The sequence below is a fragment of the Gymnoscopelus microlampas genome (genome assembly GCF_963454915.1).
Source record: "Gymnoscopelus microlampas genome assembly, chromosome: 17".
Classification (NCBI taxonomy): Eukaryota; Metazoa; Chordata; class Actinopteri; order Myctophiformes; family Myctophidae; genus Gymnoscopelus; species Gymnoscopelus microlampas.
The window spans coordinates 27,818,170-27,839,370 of NC_139954.1; the positions used below are offsets into that span (position 1 = coordinate 27,818,170).

General features: G+C 44.0%; 1 protein-coding gene across 1 annotated transcript; it reads left to right on the plus strand.

The window, feature by feature from the left end:
* Nucleotides 1–8,419: 8,419 nt before the first annotated feature.
* Nucleotides 8,420–20,945, plus strand: LOC311064007 (arginine and glutamate-rich protein 1-B-like). Its single transcript, XM_084083710.1, has 4 exons — nucleotides 8,420–9,047; nucleotides 14,928–15,153; nucleotides 19,044–19,127; nucleotides 20,779–20,945. The coding sequence occupies exons 1-4, from the start codon at nucleotides 8,647–8,649 to the stop codon at nucleotides 20,941–20,943; spliced, it is 876 nt and encodes a 291-aa protein (XP_083939836.1). The 5' UTR covers nucleotides 8,420–8,646; the 3' UTR covers nucleotides 20,944–20,945.
* The last annotated feature ends 256 nt before the right edge of the window (nucleotides 20,946–21,201 follow it).

Consider the following 21,201-nt stretch of genomic DNA (forward strand, 5'->3'; position numbering starts at 1 on the left):
GGGCCTGGACATCCAAAGCTCCCAGTTCATCAAAAAGTCCATTCCTTTCAGATGGTGTGATCAAAGTTGTCCCTCTTCTTTCACGGTCTCCCCCTGACCCTGCCCCGCGGTCCCCTCTTCAGGGGGACAAACACTTAACCAACACAGGATCTCCTTTTTAAAAAGCCCTGGCGTATTGTCACATTGTCATGTTGATGGTCTTAAAGGACCATTCAGCAGGGGGAGGAGGGGAACCTGAAAGTGAACCCCTCCCCCCTCTCTCTCCACCCTGAAAGAGAACAGGACTTCTCCCCCAGGCAGAGGCTGGGGCAGGAGAGGAGAGGAGGAGGCAGAGGAGAGGAGAGGAGAGGAGAGAGGGAGAGAGATGGATTGATAGAGGAACGGGAGGAGGGGGAAAGGACAGGGAAGGAGACACAAGGAGAGGGATGGAGATAGATGGACAGAGGAAGAGAAAAGGAGTGACAGGAGAAGGACGGTCAAAGGAAAGGAGGAGAGGAGAGCAGTGACGAGGGGGAGGCTCATGTTGACTTGTTAGATAGAACAAGAAACGAACTCAGCAGAGAATTATGCTTCTACTTCCATTAGAGCCCTTCTGCTTCTGATCAGATGTAAGTCTAGAGCTGACCCCAGATCAGAAGAAGGGCGAGATAAGGACTATTTCAGTGGTTCTCATGGGGGGGATTCCAGAGGAGCCCCAGCTAAATTAGTTAATATAGCATCAACATCAGTTTAAACACTTTAACCCCATCTGTTATTTGAACATAGCAGTGATAATACTTAGGAGACATTTTAACAACACAACTCTCGTATGGCGGTCGGCACAAGATATTTTCAGATGGGGGACGGCTGCCAAATAGTTGTTAATTTGGGGGTCCTTGACAGTTTGAGAACCACTGGTGGTCAACGGTCCTCTCAGCCAAACCACTGACCAGCTGTCTCTGTCTGTCTCTCTCTGTCTCTCTGTGTCTCTCTCTCTCTCTCTCTCTCTCTCTCTCTCTCTCTCTCTCTCTCTCTCTCTCTCTCTCTCTCTCTCTCTCTCTCTCTCTCTCTCTCTCTCTGACCATTGCTCATCAACCCTCAAACAAAACAAACAAATCGTCTCAAAACCAGGATTCCTTAGAATACACTTCTTCATTCCCAGCCACTGCACCATACGTCCAACGTGCTCTACGCCCTCAAACCATTCGTTTGTGTCAAGGCCTCTGAACAGAATCCCTGGGTAACGGCTGCTATGTCCCCCCTCTTCCTCTGTCTCTCTCTGTCCCTCTCATCCTCTGAGAAGATGTAATTATGTGTTAGGGGAGCTTCAGAGGTGACCTTTGGGACAATAGAGCTGGACAGAATGACCTTGGATGTCATCAACGTATATGTGACATGAGGTGGTCAGTATGGACGGATGGATCATCTTTCTCGAAGGGACTGAATGTGTGTGTGTGTGTGTGTGTGTGTGTGTGTGTGTGTGTGTGTGTGTGTGTGTGTGTGTGTGTGTGTGTGTGTGTGTGTGTGTGTGTGTGTGTGTGTGTGTGTGTGTGTGTGTGTGTGTGTGTGTGTAGGGGGTGGGTAGATAAGAAACAGAGGGAGGGAGAAAAGAGAATCAGTGTGAGAGAATAGGCATGGATGGAGAGAGAGAGAGAGAGAGAGAGAGAGAGAGAGAGAGAGACTGGGGAAACGAGAGAAAGAGGGAGAGAGAGGGGGACAGGTGAGTTTGACAGGTCAAACGGAAAGGTCAAAGGTCGTTTTTTGAAGTATTGGACACTGGGAAGTTGATCTGGTTAAGCTCTTGTTTCCATCTTCATCTGAGACAGACACTCCTCTTCTCCTCCTCTTTTCTTCTCTTCCTCTGAGGGACGCATCGCCAAGGTCTTTCTCCTCCCTGCCAGGAGAACAGAAGGTGAAAGGTCAGACTCCTGGCAGCAGAGATTTAAATTAATACGTGTGACGGTCGGGGCGGGGGGGTTGGGGTAGGCGGGGGACAGGTTGAAGTTTGTTCCACTGAAGCCTCCGTGAAGGAGGAGAAGCTCTGGGAGGATCTATGGTGGCTTGGCGTATCATTGTGCCACACAGACGGGCTTCAGTTTGAGGGTGAACAACACAGAGTTGGACATAAAAGCGTTCTGCAGCCTCAGAGTGTTTTTGGCCGATACTTTTACTCCTCCTTTCATCTCCCCGCCTGCTTTCTTCTTCCTTCTTCCTTCGCCTTCGGTCTCACGCCTGATTTATACTTGGTTGCGTGTCGTGTCGCACACCAGCAATAGCAGATCTACAAGGTCATAACGTGACGCATCGCAACAAATTGTGAGCTTGTAGATCTACTGTTTCTTTTGGCGTGTGATGCCGATGCATGACTAAGTATGAATCAGGCTTCACAGTGCCCTGAGAAAGTATGGCGCTTTGACGCTTATCGCCCGCGTGCGTGTAAGTTGTGTGCGTGTATGTGTGTGTGTGACAGCATGGGAAAGGGGCACTCCTGAGAAACTACAAACAGGAAGAAAGACACATCTATCACACAAGCACCCCCCCTCCCTCGCCCCCCCACCACTGCCACACACACACACACACACACACACACACACACACACACACACACACACACACACACACACACGCGCACACACACAGAATGTGTACTTACCTCCACTGTAACAATGGGTGTTTCCTGGTGGCTGGGGTCACAGAGACGTCATGAGTAATGGCCCGTCGCTGTGTGAAAGCACGCGGACCGGAGGATCGGAGAGCCAAGGTCTTACTCAACCTCCACACATCACTCACAGGGGCTTTTAGTGAGAACGCCAAACGCCACGCTGGAGCCATTTTCACCGTCCTATATGCCGTCTCCTCACTCAGCACCCCCTCGACAAGAGCATTACGCAAACATCATACGAAACGCACACACGCACACACGCGCACACACACACACACACACACACACACACACACACATACATGACTCCGTTGTTTGAACAGTGTTCACACGCTCTGTAATGCTTTGAGGATTTTGAAGGACTGTCACATGGTGACTGAAGATATGGACATCAACCATTTACTTTCAAAGTTATTTTTGGGGGCTTTTTCTTGCCTTTATTTTATAGACAGTACTAGACACACAGTAGAGAGAGACAGGAAACCGGGGAGGGAGAGAGTTGGGGAGTGACAAATGGTTCACATGGCCCGGGAGTCGAACCAGGGACTCTAGACTTTTAGAGCCTACACGGCATACGCTCCCTAGACATCGGGTCGCCCCTAACTTTAACCAATTTAAACCGTGTGTCTCTAGTTTAGGCAAATGTTTTCAAAACATTTTTTTTTTTTCAAAAATGCCGATGTGCCGACTATTTTGTGCTACTACTTTCATGTGACACCATCGTACAGTGAAATATAAAATAGGTTTTTGTGGTTGGTGCATGTTGTGAAAGAGATGAATTTAGATAGGCATGGCTTGTAGAGAGGTGTCTTATAAGCGAGTCATGGAGGGATGAGGCTTTCACTCCCTCTCTCTGCTTGTAGGTGTGCTAATTAATGTTAATTAGTGAAATCAGCTGTGTGTTTGGTTGGGAATGAACACCTGCATGCAATCTCACATGATTGGGCGACTACAATTAAACCAGACTTACTTGATGTATGATTTTATGTCCTTAATAGCCATGATCACCTAGATTATTTGCCTATTATGGACGCTAGGGTTCATGTGGTTAACCTCCAGTGCTACTGTATACTTTTTCCATGAGAGAGACACACTCTGAAACACTTTGTTACTCAGCAAAGACGTTTTCAGCACCTTGTCCTTGTCACGGTAATGAAGCACGGTAACACCTGGTCCTGTCTTCTGTGGGAGACAGAACTCACATCCGCTCACATCATCACAAGGATTATTCAAATGAGAAGTAGTACTGCCAGATTTTGCAAGAGAAACAGAAGCGACTAGTAGGCCACAGGAGCGCGCGCACACACACACACACACACACACACACACACACACACACACACACACACACACACACACACAACCACAACCACAAGAGGCTCTCAATCGACAGAAAAACACGCCCAAAGTCGCTTATGATATACGGACATGGCAACACTGATCATCACAAGGATGACTAAAAGGAGAAGAGCAAACAGGACTAAACAGTTTTCAAGGATGGAACTATAGGCTTAACTGGTGCTAAAAACAACACTGCCCTCTGTTCTCTGAATCACAGGACATTTTGTTTGGCTGCTGCGGTGGTGTCGACATCAGTACCATGTAGGCGAGAGCTGTGCAACCTCTCTGAATGAATATAGATGGATACAAGGTGCTTCTCTGTGTTGTGTGTTTGGAAACAGCTCAGGCGGGAGGTGAAGTCAGTGCCCTCCACTAGAAAGAAATTCATCTTGTGATTCAAGAGTGGCGCCACATTAGTCACTGTCAAAGAATCACCCTCTGTTACTATGTGGTTTGACAAGTAATAGTAATAATCATCATCATCATTATAATACTCAATTCATAAAGCACCTGTGTTCCAATGGATTCTATATGTTTAGTCACAAGCTCTTGTTAATACTTTTCATTGATTACATATTTTAAAACCCATGAGACAGAATTTGAACCTTATTTTCATCAGAAAATGTAGGATCAAACACATACAAAAGTTGAAATGAGGAGATTTTCTGGCCGACAGTGATGATGTATAACTTTCATAATAACATTCCGAGGTGCATGTAAAATGGAAAAATCACAAACTAAATTCTCTCACAAAAGTAATGTCTCGTTTTTATCTGGAGTGCTGTGACCTTTCAGGTTTATTCAGCAAGCCGTTGAGTTACGGTATGTTATTTACGGGGCCAGGCTTCCAGCATGGACCCGTATTGTTATTCGCATTATTCCGTTTCTTCTTCTGCCGTTTTTGCCAGTTCTGGCTGAACCGTGCATACGCTTTTTATGAAACTCGGCCATATGATAGATGGTCATGAAAAACGATCAAAAAATAAATCTCACAATCTTTCGTCAAAAGGTGGCGCTATAGCACTCAGTTGAAAATGCCAACTTTGAACAGGTACAACTCATGCCCTGTTTTACCTACAGCCATAAAACTTCAATACACACATGCGTCTCCTCATGATGAACAACTTTCACACTCTGACTTTTGACCTCTGACCCTTAGATCTCCCACCATTTCGAATTATATGAAAAACAGTTAAAACCTATCTCCTCCTGGGATTTTTGAGTAATCTGCACGAAACTTTTTACACATGAACTTTGGACCTATAACAAAAAACGTTTGCAAAATATCTTCCATAAGTGAAAAAATGAAGCTTTAATGAGCCAATGAATATTGCAGTTTTATGACAATTATTCATCTGCCCCTAACACATACATGCAGACTTACCATTCTTTGAAACTTTGCAGAAATGTAAAGGGACATTCCAAGTATCACTGAAACCAATCTTACTCCAATTGGTCAAACGGGGGCGCTATAGCAATTTTTTGAAAATGCAAACTTTAAACAGGCAAAAGTCATGCCTCGTTTGGCCGACAGCCATTAGACCTGCTTACACATGTGCCTTGACTAATGAGGAACACATCTATCACGTTGACCAGTAAGCACCGCCCTTAGATTGTCCGCAATCTTGAGCAGTTTGAAAAACACTTAAACCCAGGATTTTTCAGCTATTTGCGTGAAACTGTATCATCTGTGTGATCTCCTTTCAAAGGTTCTTGTCTGTTGGTGGCTTCTCGCTTAAATGTGTGCCCCACAACCTGAAGGTCACCAGTTCAAGCCTCACTTGGTGCAGACTTCATCTAAGCTGCATTTCACACAACATGACTATCAATGAATACATCTGCAATTGTTAAAGATAACATGAAATACTTAATTGAGTGCTTTTTACATACAGCTGATCTACAATCTCACAACTTTTCAGATAGCAATGAGAGTATGTTTTTTCAATGTATAACATACTTCATTGTGAAAATAGCCGATGTACAATCTGACAACTTTTAATGGTTTGTGAGCTTGTAGATCGGCTACTTTCACTAGTTTTGCTTCTGAGGAGATGTACAATTTCTTCATTGGTAAATGGTTTGTGAACGAGTGATCTTAGTGTTAGTGAAACAGGGGCTTGGGTCATGACAGAAGGCAAGCGTTTGTGATCCTCAACAGACAACATCAGCCTGGACAAAGCTATAATAGCACTATAGGTAGTGTTGCAGCTACCTAAGAGTGCCTCACGACCGCAAGGTTGCTCGTTCAAGCCTCACTTGATGCACACTCATTTAAGTTGAATTGCAAAAAACATGACTCAATCTATTCCGTTTCCATGGCTCTCTCTCTTCAATCTATTCCGTTTCCATGTCTTTCTCTTCAATCTATTCCGTTTCCATGTCTCTCTCTCTGTCTCTTCAATCTATTCCGTTTCCATCTCTCTCTCTCTCTCTCTCTCTCTCTCTCTCTCTCTCTCTCTCTCTCTCTCTCTCTCTCTCTCTCTCTCTCTCTCTCTCTCTCTCTCTCTCTCTCTCTCTCTCTCTCTCTCTCTCTCTCTCTCTCTCTCTCTCTCTCTCTCTCTCTCTCTCTCTCTCAGGGGTGGCCATAGCTGAGTGGTTAGTGAGCCCGCCTAGGGACCCAGAGGCTCTGGTTGCCCCAGGTACGATTCCAGGCCAGGTCAGCAAATGTGTCGATGAAATTTGTCATCGACACAAGCAAGACTCTTAACCCCTAATTGCTCACAGGCCCTCATTGGAAACAAGACCGCAAGGACTTTCATGAACTGACCTGTTAAAGGAATTATCATTTCTCTTTCTCTCTCCTGGCCCCGTATTATCGCTGCTTGCAGCTATATTTGTTTTTATATTTATAGCAGTTTATTTTTGGGAACAGAGCTCCGGAGAGTTTTATCACAATGAGCTCATTTCACCAGAGTGGAGTGATACTTTTTGGTACAGGATTGTGTCATTGTGGGTTTTGTTTCGCCTTGTTCTGCCAATCGGTATGTTATCTGATGTCCCTGTGACTATATTTATGAACTGAGATAAAGCTCTTCATTTAGCCTGTGATAAGAAAATCTAAAAATGAACATATGTAATGTTGCAATTAGCTTGTTGCACAAGAAAAGAAAAACAACGTGAAGTAAATGCTGATTAAAACCTGTTTTCAAGTCTGTTTTTGGGGAGTGCAGCAAAAAGTTATGTCCTGTGTGCTATGACGTCTGTGATGGTGTATTCTTGTGTTAGCACCCTGATCCATGAGAAACAACATTTCTTTCAGCTGTAGTATCCCAGCGTTTGATTTGCTGGGAGGATGGGGGGAATCCATGCCTCTGCTTTTGATACTCCCCGGTGGGCATATTTTTTAATCCCTGCTTCTGGTCAAACTGAAATTAAATACATCCATTTCAGTTTGGGAAATGACTGCATCATATGTTTGATATTTATGTTTGATAATATCACAATTTAGTAATTTAATTTAAAACAATATTAACTCTGGCTTCTATATTATATATATTTTTCAAATGTTCTCAGTTTAATTTAAAAAAATAAAAGATAGCCAATCTAGAAGCTCACAACACGTTACATTGTGGTTGTAGATCTACTATTTTCGTTATTTGTCGCACTCAGAAGTATGCAGTGCCCCCCCCCCCCCTCTGTTTTTTTTAAACAAATCGAACCCTGCAACTGTGTATGAATGACAATTAACTTGAACTACAGGTTTTCTTCTCTTTTCTTCTCTTGACCTGTTATGCAAAAAGGTTCTGAATTCACTTACTCATAGAAAAACAACAGGCTTGAGTACATTCTTGCATCTTGACTTTCAAATGCCCATTCAAATTTTGGAGGTCCCTTAAAATGTTTTTATTTGGCAGCCTGAAAATACTATTGCTTGATCAATATCCGTATATCCTATATTAAATCATGCGTCAGTCCAATGTCAGAAATTTTAAAAAATACAGGAAAAAAATCAGATAATACATAATACCATATTTATGTTTAAAATATATAACAGTATGTGCTGTGTGTGTGTGTGTGTGTGTGTGTGTGTGTGTGTGTGTGTGTGTGTGTGTGTGTGTGTGTGTGTGTGTGTGTGTGTGTGTGTGTGTGAGAGAGAGAGGTGTTTTACAAACGTTTGGCAGTGGTTCTCAAAGAGGGTTCCAGGGACCCCCAGGGGTCCTTGAAGAAAGGGTACGACTGTTCAAGGGACCCTCTAGCCTGTTGGTCTACTATAAAAAATAAACAATAAATCATTTTGTATGGGTCCCTGGCACAAAATATTTTCAGATGGGGGGTAGGTATGCAGCCAAATACATATTAATTGGGGGTCCTTGACAATGACATGAACAAAGTTGACAGAGACCTCTGACAGGGCAGTTCACATTCACGAACGTAAAATTCCGAGAGCAACCGGAAAACAACGAGCCGCGGTGCACGCTGGGAAACATAGGTCCACCATCTGACCGTCCGCCATCTTTCTTTACCGCAACTTCACCAGGACTAAATAACAACCAAGATTCTAAATGACTATTTCTGCAGTATAACGACGTTTTATCCAACAGACCGACTCCATAACAACACATAACGAACTCTAACGGCCGTACCGACCACCCTAACCCCGGACAGGCGCACATATCAGCCGTTTAGAGATAGTTTGTTAACCGGGTCGGAGGAGCAGCGCCATCATGGGCCGCTCGCGGAGCCGCAGCTCGTCCCGCTCCAACAAGCACTCCAAGAGTAGCAAGCACAGCAAGAAGCAGCGCTCCCGGTCCCGGTCCCGCTCCAGGGACAAGGAGCGCTCCTCCAAGAAACGCTCCAAGTCCCGGGAGTCCAAGCGGAGCCGGCGGGAGCGGAGAGAGTCGAGGGAGAGGGAGAGGGAGCGCGCGTCCAGGTCGAGGTCGCGGTCCACCACCGCCGCCGCGGCCCCGTCCTCCCGCAGCAGGGCGGCGCCGCCGGAGAGACCCGCGTCCCCGCCGGAGAGGATCGACATGTTCGGCCGCACGCTGAGCAAGAGGACTGCGCTGGACGAGAAGCAGCGCAAGGAGGAGGAGGAGAAAAGGGCCGAGATGGAGAGACAGAGGAAGATGTGAGTGTGTGTGTTGACGACATGTTATAGCCTCTTAGCTTTGTAGCTCTGTAGGCTATGTGCTAACCTGCTAATGCTGCTGATTCGTGCTGAATCGCAGCCTGTTCACCTGGTGGCTGTTAGCATGCTAACAGTAGCATGCTAACATGCTAACGTTAGCCTCCTGCAGACCTGCTGCTGCTGCAGAGCAGACAGACGTGCATCCGGTCAGCTCAGGTCACATCACATTCTCTGCATCTCTGTTACTGACCATCAGCAGGACGTGGCCATGTGTTAATACCACAATAATCAGTAGTGGAAGAATTACTCCTTTCTACAACAATACCACACAGGTGTAGAAATAAATACAACATGTAGTCTCCACTGAGAAATGTCAATGTTCTGTTTATCAGAACATTCCCCGGGGCTCTTTTCCAAAGCAGACACAGATGTGGATTTTCAAGTGGAATAGGCCCTCTGAATGACCGAAGTGTCAGAAATATAACTGTTCATAGTACTTATCTCAATTTAATTTCATTTAGTTTCTCACATGGTAGTATATCATAGTACAATACAATCACTATCAAAGGATGATAATTCATTTAATTTAATACACCCATGGGCAAAAATGAAATCAGGTGGTGAAGGTTTGATCTAGTCCAACACAATATCACAATATCGGTATATTGCCCAGCCCTACCCTCAGACGTTGTCCAGTGATTGCAGCCTGAACACTGTCAGTGTCAAACAGATGATTGGATGACCTGTGTTGACACAACAGGGTAATTGGATTGAAGAAAGGAAGGCTTACATGCCTTCCATGAGCTGGGCTGTTGGGCCTGTTGGTGTACATGTTTGAACACAGCTGGAAGAGTAATGTTTAATACTATTTCTTTCACAAGCTTCTCTTCAGGATTTCACAATCGAAACTTATCGTGGGGATATTTGTTTATCTTTATTAAGAGTGCAGCAGTTTATTGGACTAATCCAGGGGTTCTCAAACGTTTTTATGCCACAAACCCATTTTATGGTGGGATTCTTTTGGCGACCCCACACTATATCTATAGGCTAGTGCAATTTAAAAGTGGAAATAAAGAATATCTTAAAAAATAGAAGAATACATTGTTGGCCTTGTATATGAATGAATATTTATTAGAAAATAAAATTAAAGCAGTGATTCCTGCAGATTTGTAAGCCTATCTTATCCATGAAATGAATAAATAATATTGTAGCATTCCATTTATTTTACCCACTTGAAGTAGCAAAAACAGCTCTTTTAAGAGCCACCCAAACATACTTACTGCTAAATATCATTCATCAGCACTAAAATCAGTTCAAGGGCTTGTGTTGTGTATGTGCTGTCTTTCCCATGTTGCGGATTCCCTGTGTGGGTTGGAGTTGGATGAATGAAGGAGTCAAGTGGCCATCTTTGCATCGGTTGCGAAAAGAAAGAAGAAAAGTCGCCAATGCGCGATCCCAACAGCACCTTCTCGTGACCTCACTTTGGGTCGCGACCTATGGTTTGAGAACAGATTCAATTTATTTTTTAAATAAAATACTAGTACTAGATCTTTATTTACAAAAAAAAACATTATTTTAAAAATGCAGTCACAAAAAATGCTGATCTACAAGCTCGCAATGCCTTGCAATTTGAGCTTGTATATCAGCATTTTATGCGCAACACCATTGTATGACAAAATATAAAAGGGGGCATAAGTGGTTAATCAGTTGAATCAATTTAGATTGCATTCTTTATTTTTTCTAAATTTCACAGTTTGGCAGTAGTGGGGTCCGGTAACCCCCAGGGGTCTTTAACTTTTTCCAACCACAGCTGGAAAATCATCTAGGTGTCACCCTAGACACAATAACCAAACATGCTTAGGTTTTATGAACAGCACAATTGCAATACAATTTGCACAAGACAATAAAGTGAAAAGTACAGTCCATGCAAATTACACTTTGCATTTGATATACAGTTCTCATCTAGTATTGTTGAACAGGCCAACTGCTCCAGGGACAGTTAAGACCTCTTTCTCTGACAAAATGTGTTTAGTTAGCATTTATGTTCATGTATTTAATATTTTTTCCAGTGTGGCACCATCAGTTGTGGTCTTCCAAATGTATAAAAAACGTCATGGCAACTGTGTGAGTAATGAAGAACAAACAAGAGAGGGAGAAATGATGTTCTGAGTTTTGTGACTTTTTGCCCCTTTTGACAAATGAGTCCGTTAACTTGACCAAGCTTTTCTTATCTATTCCTGTCATTGTCCATGGTTCACCCATCCAATAACACTGCACACTGTTCTTTTGAGACGGATTACAAAACAACTGTACCTTACTACCTTAGATGGTGGACGCATCCGATCATCGGCTGCACCGATATAACCGGATGACCCCTGCTGTTTGTCATACTTAACTCATCTAAATTGCAGTCCCATTATTTGCTTGAGTTTCCGTTGCACACGTCTGCTCTTTCTGCACCTTTTAGTTCTGGGAAAGAGACTAAAGCGTTAGACTTTCACACACCCATTCCCATTAATCTTGTACAGGAGAACGAGATTGTTGAATCACTATTGCCAACAAAAAACAGGGTCAGCTACTGTTAACGGCTGCAGCTGCAGAGCAAATTGGCTGTCTCAGCAGGTGTTCCCAAAACAGAAACACTGCCGCTGGACTGCCACGGTGTTTATCAGTGGTTTTACTGCCCAAGGCACACCAATGGGCAAGTCAATATCTCAAGGCACCCCTGTATTTGTTGCAGAAATAGCGGATCTACAAGCTCACAATGCCTTGTGATGAGTTGTGAGCTTGTAGAGCGTCTATTTTCGCCAGTTCAGAAAATGTGTACACAATATTTACAATAATGCCATTCCAAAAATAGGGAGCTAGGTTGAATGTTGTTCAAATCTATATTTTTAGGGTATATTATTTGCCACTGGGTTGGGACAAAATAAATATAATAAACAATATTCATACTTTTTTGTAGTTATATATTGCTATAATTATGTGTAGTTGTCACAAAATTGCAAAGCACATCTGGACTTGTTCACATCAGTGTGTCTTGTCATCACAGGGGGACATCACATTGGGGAACCACTGTTGTGTGTTATACGCCTGATATAACTCGTATAACTCACCTGGTCAAAATAGAGAGATGATGAGAGTGAAGGGCACAGTCCTCATGGTTTCAGGGCGAGGGGAGGCCTGGGTATGATTGATGATTGCGGGTGAGACGTATAGTGTCAGAAGTAGGGGCGCAGTTAATCAAACTAGTTCATATGTATGTATGTGTGTATGTGTGTATATGTGTATATATGTATATATATATATATGTGTGTGTGTGTGTGTGTGTGTGTGTTTTATAAAACATAAGATCCATTATCAGTGTTCTATCCGTTTATCTGACCATCACTTAATTGTTTACGTGGAAATGGTAAAGTTAAAATGATTTCAGCAGACAAGGCGTGCTGGGATGGGGGGTTATGTCAGGAGGGCATGTTTACCCTTTGCCCCCTGGCCTGTGTATTTCAGAGGCTAGGTGGACATGTGTGCCACAGGCCACATGACCTCCACCATCACTTCTATGTTTTAAAACGTTAGAGCGAGCGCCAACGGTTACTGCCACATCCCTCTCATTGTCTCACTGACAGTTGATATCAGCCTAATGTGGAAGCTGACATCTTGTGTGTGTGAGAGAGAGAGGCAGCCAGAGGCACAGGAGACATCTGAGACCCAAGCGCACACACTGTCCCACACCTGGCAGGCTGGCCCATTGGAGTGTACCCTCCTTTTGACTGCATCGTAGCCACGGGGCCACTTAACCAGCCATACAAATGTAAAAATAAAAGAGATTGACACTTGGGAGATAAGGAAGTTCTGAAGACCAGGGACAGATCAGGTGCTCTGGTTTCCAAACCAAGGTTAACCTTCAAGAGGGGCACGGAGGAAGGAGGAGGTTTTGGCTTTGTGTGTTTTTTAGTTTAGTGCCAGAAGCAATGTGGCAACATAACCCCCCTAATAATTGCTTCCTGTTGAGAGTGAAATGAAAACAGTTTTAAAAGCATTTCCGAATGGGGAAACAGAATGACAGGTTACCTACACCTGAGTATTGATGGTCGTCAACTGGCTCTTTCGTTCCTGTAGGGCAGTGGTTCTCAAACGTTTTCATGTCAAGGACTCTGAAATTATATTATGTATTTGGCCACGGACCCCCATCAGAAAAGATTTTATGCCAGGTACCACCGTACAAGATAAGTGTTTTTGAAAATAGCCAAAGTATAAAATAGGGTTAACGTGGTTAAATTGGTTTAGATGCTATATTAACTCATTTTGCTGGAGACCCTCTGAAACAAGGACCCCTGGGGGTCCCTGGACCCCACTTTGAGAACCACTGCTATAGGGTGTTTTGTCTAGTTTGTAATTATCTTGATTTTTTTTGTTAGTTTTGTAAATACTACAGTTTGTTTCAGGTAGTAGTTATCGTTCTTTTGTAAAACCTTATTTTTATTTCAGTTAAGTAAAACAATGTTTCCCCCCCACACAAACTTTTAAATTCATAATAAATAACCTTAGTTTGTATCGGAAGCAGTGCGATCTGAACCACTCTACATCCAGAGTGCACTGTTAATGGTTTTACATGCTGTCTGACAGGATGACCGGTGACTTACACCTGCTGAAGCCTCTCAGTTTATTGTCAGCTCTCACTGGCTCATTGACTCCTATAGGGGTGTGTTGATGTGTTACTTTCACTATAAGCCCACACCTTGGTAAAAACCAGTAGTGGTGGTGATCTGGCTGTAACAGTTAACTGTGAAGAACTGCTGTTAACCAGCTTTGTCAGAGGACAGCCTGGCATCTACAGCTCTTAACACATTGGCTGCCAGAATTATTTATTTATTTTCTACAGTAGACTGCCAGACTTTTTCAATGAAAAAATAAAAGTACTCAGGAGCCGAGATACAGAATTTTTAAGTTTTAAGTTAACAAGGAAGTGGATGGGAGTTTAAATCTTCGAAAAATCATATCTCCTTGGTCTTTGGTCTTGGGGATCTGCGTTCTTTGAAAGAACGCAGATCTGCGTACATGGCAGCGTCGGTTCTAAGGACGCAAAAGAACGCAGATCTGCGTACATGGCAGCGTCGGTTCTAAGGACGCAAAAGAACGCAGATCTGCGTACATGGCAGCCAATGTGTTAAATAACGGGCAAAAACCTTTTTTATTTGTATTTTCTTTAGCCGAGATAATCACACACCGGACAATTAGACGGTCACCCACAACTTATCTAGTGAGAACAGACAACACATATCACTTGCTAGTTGTCAGTTATTTTTACCTCTTTTTCTCCCAATTTTGCCATTATGTCAATTAATTACTCCCCACACATTTCTGTGACTGCTGTTGTACCCTACTGGCTCACCTGCCAGTGAGGAGCCTCCACCGGGAGGACGTAGCACCTCTGTCCTACTCCTTCCGCTGAACAGCACCCACTGACAGGCGCCACCCCAGCCCATAGGTGTCTCCTTTAGTGCAGCAACAAACGTCACCCTCCCCACCCAGCTTCCCTCTTCCGAATACGACCAATTGTGTTCTCATAGACAGACACTGCTTATAGACAGTGGATTCAAACCCCTAGACTCTGCAGTGGTCAGGTACTTTACCCCTACGCCACCTGAGTTCATACCTTCATTCTGATTGATTGATTGAATATTTTATTAGTCAGAATGTAAACAGCACGAGGTACAGTGAGACATTTAGGCTAAAAGGATAACACGAAAAAGTCCTTCTTTGTGGTCCATATTCTAATGAACCTTTCCCTTGTTCCTCTCATCTGTCTTTCCTACCTTCCCTACTGTGTTTCCTGTCTGTCCTTCCACTCCTCCCTCCTCTCTTCCTTTCCTCCAGCCGTCAGCAGGAGATCGAGGAGAAGCTGATCGAGGAGGAGACGGCGCGCCGCGTGGAGGAGCTGGTGGCCAAGCGCGTGGAGGAGGAGCTGGAGAAGAGGAAGGACGAGATCGAGCGGGAGGTGCTGCGGCGGGTAGAGGAGGCGAAGCGCATTATGGAGCGACAGCTCCTGGAGGAGCTGGAGCGCCAGCGCCAGGCAGAGCTTGCAGCACAAAAAGCCAGAGAGGTAACGCTCGGTCGTTTGGAACGGCAAACCCCCTCCTCATCCCCCTTCTCTCCTCCTCCTCCCCCATGCCCAGCCCGCCATCTCTGGGGGGCTGTGGTTGTGGCGGAGGGTGTCCCCTCTTTTACTGTTCAGACTGTAACCCAGCCATGGCACAAGTTTCACCGTGTTGTTGGTGAGGGGGGCTGAAACGTTGCGACTTGCGACGAGTGGCTCGTGATTTTTATACAAGTGGGCTAGTGAATTTTGTACAAGTGGCTACTGAATTGCCTAGTCAGACCTGTCAGGCCACAGCGCCTGGTGGATTCCAAAATAAACCCATTTGCACAATTTTCCAATTCGAAATAGAACAGGACCCTTAAGTAATGATGGCTAGTCGTGCAGGCTGACTTACCAGCCACAGTAAAAGGATTGCAGCATGTTTACAGTGGTGGTGACTAGGGCTGTATATCAGCAAGAATCTAAGGTACGTCTTATCACGATACAGGGGTTACAATTCAATATTTTCCCATGTATTGTGCAAGGCGATGTATTGAAATTTAAATAGTATGAGATACATCTGAAGTGGTTAATTGAATCGTTGATATCATCTTTTTAAATATATATAAAAAATGAGCTTCTCGATTATTTGATTAATCGCAAAAGTAATCGACAGAATAATAAAAATAATGGATAGGTGCAGCCCTAGTGGGATTTCTAGATGTGTAGATGGTCGTGGTTAACGACAGCCTCAGTGATATTAATGATGAACTGTTGGTGAGGCACCTTTCATTATAGGTAAAAGGCAGCCATATTGCCACTGTTTTCATAGTGGAACAGCAAACAACAACCCCTCCTCACCCCCTCTCTCTCCTCCTCCCCCCAGGCCCTGACCCCCATCTCCCCCCTGTGAGAGTTTTACCATGGCTGAGTTACAAAACTTTAACCAACTTCATTCTCTTTCCATCAGTCTTCTACATTTGAGTTTTTATACATTTTTATTTTTGCAAATATGTAAGCATCTCTTTAAAAAAATATGTAATAAAGACATATTTTTGTAAGTTGACAATGTTCTACAGTCCATGTCTGTTCCCTAGTGGCCATTTTTAAATTATTACTTACATTTAGAAATCACTGCTCTTAAATAGTTTTAGGTTTCTTTCCATATTAGCCTATATACACACTTTTAGTTACTGTAGAGGCATACATGTATTTGTATGTTGTTTATGTGGATGTAATTGCTGCCAAGCAGCAGTGAGCAGTCAGGGCCTTGGCTTTAGACTTGAAAACAGTCAAAAGCAATTTTAAATATACAATAATTCTTTATGGCTCTGTATTCTGTTCTACACTGAAGACTAAGGGTTCACCAGGGGGTTCCCGTATAATCCTAAGAAGCTCAGCAATCATCTTACTTTTATTGTCTGAACATAACACCTACATTGATTTGTTCTTCCCATTTTTATAAAGGGAGTTCCTCAAGGTACCATCCTGGGGGTTCCCTCCTATTGTAACCCAAAGCACCTCTAAACGTTGCTCAAAAGCTTGTCACTTTTGAGATTGTAATACTACTAGACGTGGACAGGTGTTTGAGGGGAACCCCCCTCTGTTACCCTCCTAACCCCCTTCCTTCATAATGTAGAGACGTTTGTTGACACTACAGTATTAAAGTATTGTGAAGGAGAGGCGCTGTTAAAGCAAAGTGACCCCGATTCGCCCAGGGAGCAGCCGGTGACTCGGTACTAATGGGGTGAGAAATGTGCTCCCAACGCATGAGTCTTCCTCCCCACAGCTTCTAACGAGCAGTGGGAGAGTTGTTGAGTTTTTTACAATAGAATACGAAGCTTATCCATTGGCTTCGCTGCAGTGCGATCAATAACAAACAAGATGTGTAGAAATTGTACTATACTCAAGGTTGGCAGTTTGTCCTCTTCAGTTTTTCGTTTTCCGTCCTGCCGTCCTGCCTCCCCTTCCCTCCCATAATGCTTCTTGTTTTGAGAAGTTCCTAATAGAAGGCATCCGCAGTGATGATGGTGGTGCAGGACACTTCTGTTTCCTGTCTGAAAGGTCACCAGTGTCTTTTAACTCTATTGATAGATTTATATATTGTCCTAATATTTCTTTGCTGCGTTGTGAAAAACTAACACATTTTTATTTTTTTATTTTGAAGACAATCAAATGTGCTATGTTGTCCTCATCATTTTCTTCTCCTTCAGGCCTGCGGCTCAGTTCCATGTCCGTTTCTGTAAATCTGTTTTTTGAATGTTTTTAATTTGACACGAGACTTTGTGTTTTAATGCCACAACCTTCCTAACGAGCATTTGAACTGAGCTATAGCCTGCAGTCTCTCAGCTCGCCTGCCCGCCCACCCACCCACTCAACACTGCTGTCCTTGCACTCGCACACACACTGCTGCCCCCCCCCCCCCACACACACACACTGTTATACACCCCAGTCACAAACACAGACACCAAGGTTACTATAGCATTTTTTATTAGTTTTTATTGTTTCATTTTGACTTTGTTTTAATTATCAATTATGTTTTTAAATCAAAAACTTGAATTTTTATTCAAGTTTTTGAAAATAGTTTTTATAAATTTTAGTGATAGTTTTATTTAATTTTTATTGTAAAACTATTATTGTTAAACTATTACTTCAAGTGTCTGCTAAATATAATAATTGGAAGCTAGATTTGAGTTTTAGAAATGCACAATAAATAATAATAAAATAATATTTGTATTTCAGTTAACTAAAATGTTTTTGTCCACGTCTAGTTTTTTGTTACTTTTATTTACACAGCTATAATAACCTTGACAGATACACACAAACACACACACACACACACACACACACACACATTGCTGCCCTATATTGCAGCTGAACATGCCCAAACACCCCCCCTCTCCCCTGGTTACTGTCCTACACTCTCTGGGCACCGGGCGGCTCTAGAGAAAGGAAGAGAGACTTAAAACAGAACTGAGCAGAGACTGCGAGCTGGGCCTGCAGGTATAAACAGTACAGAGATCAGAGTTAAGACAGAGGAATGGCCGCGGTATGGCAGAGTACCCCCCATACCTACCCACCCACCCACCTACCCACCCCAGGAGCGCTTCTGTCTCTCTGCAGGGGGGCAGCACTGTCTGGACCCGTCAGTAAATATTCATCTGGTTAATGGCGAATGCTTTCATCAGTTGTGTAGGTACACAGGCACAGGAAAATGCGTAGGTATACACGTGCATTGGTGAGCCAAAACTATTCCACTCCTTCTTTTATTCGTACTTAGCTTTGTTTTGTTTTGTTTTTTATTTTTCCCTTTTTTTATTTTTTTATTTGCTCTTGCTTATTATAATGATGATGATAAGAAAATAAAAAGACAAAGATGTTTTTATTGGTCATAGAATGTATCCTGTCTGTCATTTCTTCTCTGTCCTTTTTATGAGTGAGACGAGTGGCTTTTACCCCGTTTTGGTTACAATAAAAAAAAGTTTTTTTCTTTAATAGTAAGTCAGTCATAGTCCTGAGGTGTGGGCGGGAGGGTGGGGCTACTGTGACCAATAGCAGGAGGAATAAATGAATAACATAAGAGAAGAGTAGCGGGTTCATTTTCCCCTTTTCCTCTAGTCTGTGCCCCTACTGTGTTTGAGAAGAAGCCTGGCAGTCTGCTGGAGTGTGGTCAAGTGTGAGAGAGGTTAAAGCCATTTCTCTGCGGTGGAATGAACTAGTTTTTATATATGTATGTGACGTGTGTGTGTGTGTGTTTGACTGCTGCTGTTCAGTGTGTGTGTTTGTATGGGTGTGTGTGTGTGTGTGTGTGTCAAAGAAGAGGTTGAGTTTGTGTGTGTGTGCGTGTGCGTGCGTGCGTGTGTGGAGGCTGTAACCCGTTCGTGCGCTAACATAGCACCGTGTTGTCCATCCAGGAAGAAGAAAAGTCCAAACGGGAGGAACTGGAGAAAATCTTGGAGGAGAACAACCGCAAGATCGCAGACGCTCAGGCCAAACTGGTACGCACGACTCCTGGCTGCCTGTCTGTCTCTCTGTTTGTATATCTTCCTGTATTTCTCTCCCTCTCTCTTATAAAAAACTACAGTCCTGACAGCCATGTGGGGATTAAAGCCGTTATGCTGCTTTTTCTGTGAGACATTTTCCTCCATTTGAGTGAAATTCACATCCCTCAGAATGCTGCTTTCTGCGTGGTGCCTTCGATCACATCCCTGATAATAGCTACCGCTGGTTAGTCCAAATCTGTTGGTGGTGAATCTGCTGCCGTTGCAAATATGACATCGAAATATATGGTCAATAATCCTAAAAGCCTGTTTTCCATGTGTAAGCACACAAGCCAGGGATGAGACTTTTTTTTTCTCTCTCTCTCCTTTTGTCCATTGCAATACACTCCTCTGGTTGGCATACAGTTAAAATCCCACAAATGACTGTTTTTGTTGAAGTGTAACTTGGCACTTTTCACATCCAATAAAACGGTGGTTCTTTGTTGGTTTGGCAGCAGGGCCCTGGTTTTGCATCAACGATGAAGTAAAAAACCCTGGTATATATTTAATAACCCAATATTCTTCTGTTAAAGTTATTCTTTGTCCACGACCCAGTCAGAGCATCTTGCTGCGGCCCATGTGTGGGTCTTGACCCACCAGTTGAGAAACACTTACCTAATCCACATAGTCCAACCCCATACTGGAAAAATATAGTTTTCAAATACAGTATGTTTCACAGATACAGTATACGCTGTGTGCTGAGGCATTTAACAGTTTTGGCCTGGTCATTGTACAAAGTAAATGCTTGTGCTCATGTATTATTATGTTCAATTTAATAATATGAGAGAAGTGAGAAATGAGAACATGCTATACCTAAATACTTGGCACACAATGAAATTCATAATGTACAAAGGGAAAATATATTTTGGACTCTGGAACTCTGTGCGTGGGCACAGTGTGTGTGTATAAGTCACGATTATCAGACTGAGGCGTGATGCTTTGTGCGTTCATGTCGATGCGTTCTGTTAAACAGTGGTTTTGGCAGGGAAGCCCTGCTATTGATGCTTATCAGTAACGCTTAACAATGAACGGTTTCTACTTAAGGCTTGAGGTCAGCCTTGGTACCCATTTTGAAAGGCGTGTTTATTTGATTCAGGCCTGATTTGTCCAAGCTGAGTCTGTGGTGAACAACAGACCCAGAGAGAAATCAGTGTTATTGGAGAGGCTGGTAGTTTGTGGGTACTTGGCTCGGAGGGGGTGTTCTGTTCTGTCTGTGTGTTGCTATTCCCAAGCCAAAACCACAAATACCACACCCTCATCGTGCTGATTGACACGGAGGGAGCGCTCGTTTTGGTTCACGTGATAACTTAAACCTATCGCGTCTTCCGCGGCTTTAGCAACTACGACACGCTAGTCAACATCCGGGTACTCGCTCCCGTAAAAGTCGGATGTATACTTAGTTGTGTGCCGGTGTCGCACATCAGAAATACAGATCCACAAGCTGGCGCTCTTTTAGATCGTGTGCTTGGACGTTGAGTGAACCAAAACAGCCGTTTCCTCTAAAAGATTGGCTTGGGAATGACATACACCCACTCTGTCCTTATCTGACCCTGGTCTGGTCTCTCTGAAATGACTGTTTCTCTCTCCAATGTGTGTGTGTGTCGTCCAGGCCGAGGAACAGTTGCGTATCGTGGAGGAACAGAGGAAGATCCACGAGGAGCGCATGAAGCTGGAGCAGGACCGGCAGCGGCAGCAGAAAGAGCAACAGAAAATCATCCTGGGGAAGGGCAAGTCCCGACCCAAGCTGTCCTTCTCCCTGAAGGCCACGGAATGAGACCCCCCCCGGCCCCCTGCCCCACCCTGAACCCCCCCCGTCCAACCACCAACACCCAACAACCACCTCCCTACCCTGGAGCGTCGTCCTCAACCTCTCCTCTCTGGAACGCTGGAATCGCTTCGTTTTCGGAAGTGCAGAAGGAAGGAAGGCTGAGGGAAAATGGCCGCGCCCCCGGTCCGAAGAACAGAACCCACCTTTCATCCCCCTTCGCTGTGCTGCAGGCTCCTCCTCCGCTTCTTCACCCCTCCCCCACAC

Coding starts and splice junctions, on each gene's coding strand:
- LOC311064007 (XM_084083710.1), top strand. CDS start 8,647: ATGGGCCGCTCGCGGAGCCGCAGCTCGTCCCGCTCCAACAAGCACTCC. Junction 9,048..14,927: donor ATGGAGAGACAGAGGAAGAT/GTGAGTGTGTGT, acceptor CCTTTCCTCCAG/CCGTCAGCAGGAGATCGAGG. Junction 19,128..20,778: donor CAGACGCTCAGGCCAAACTG/GTACGCACGACT, acceptor TGTGTCGTCCAG/GCCGAGGAACAGTTGCGTAT.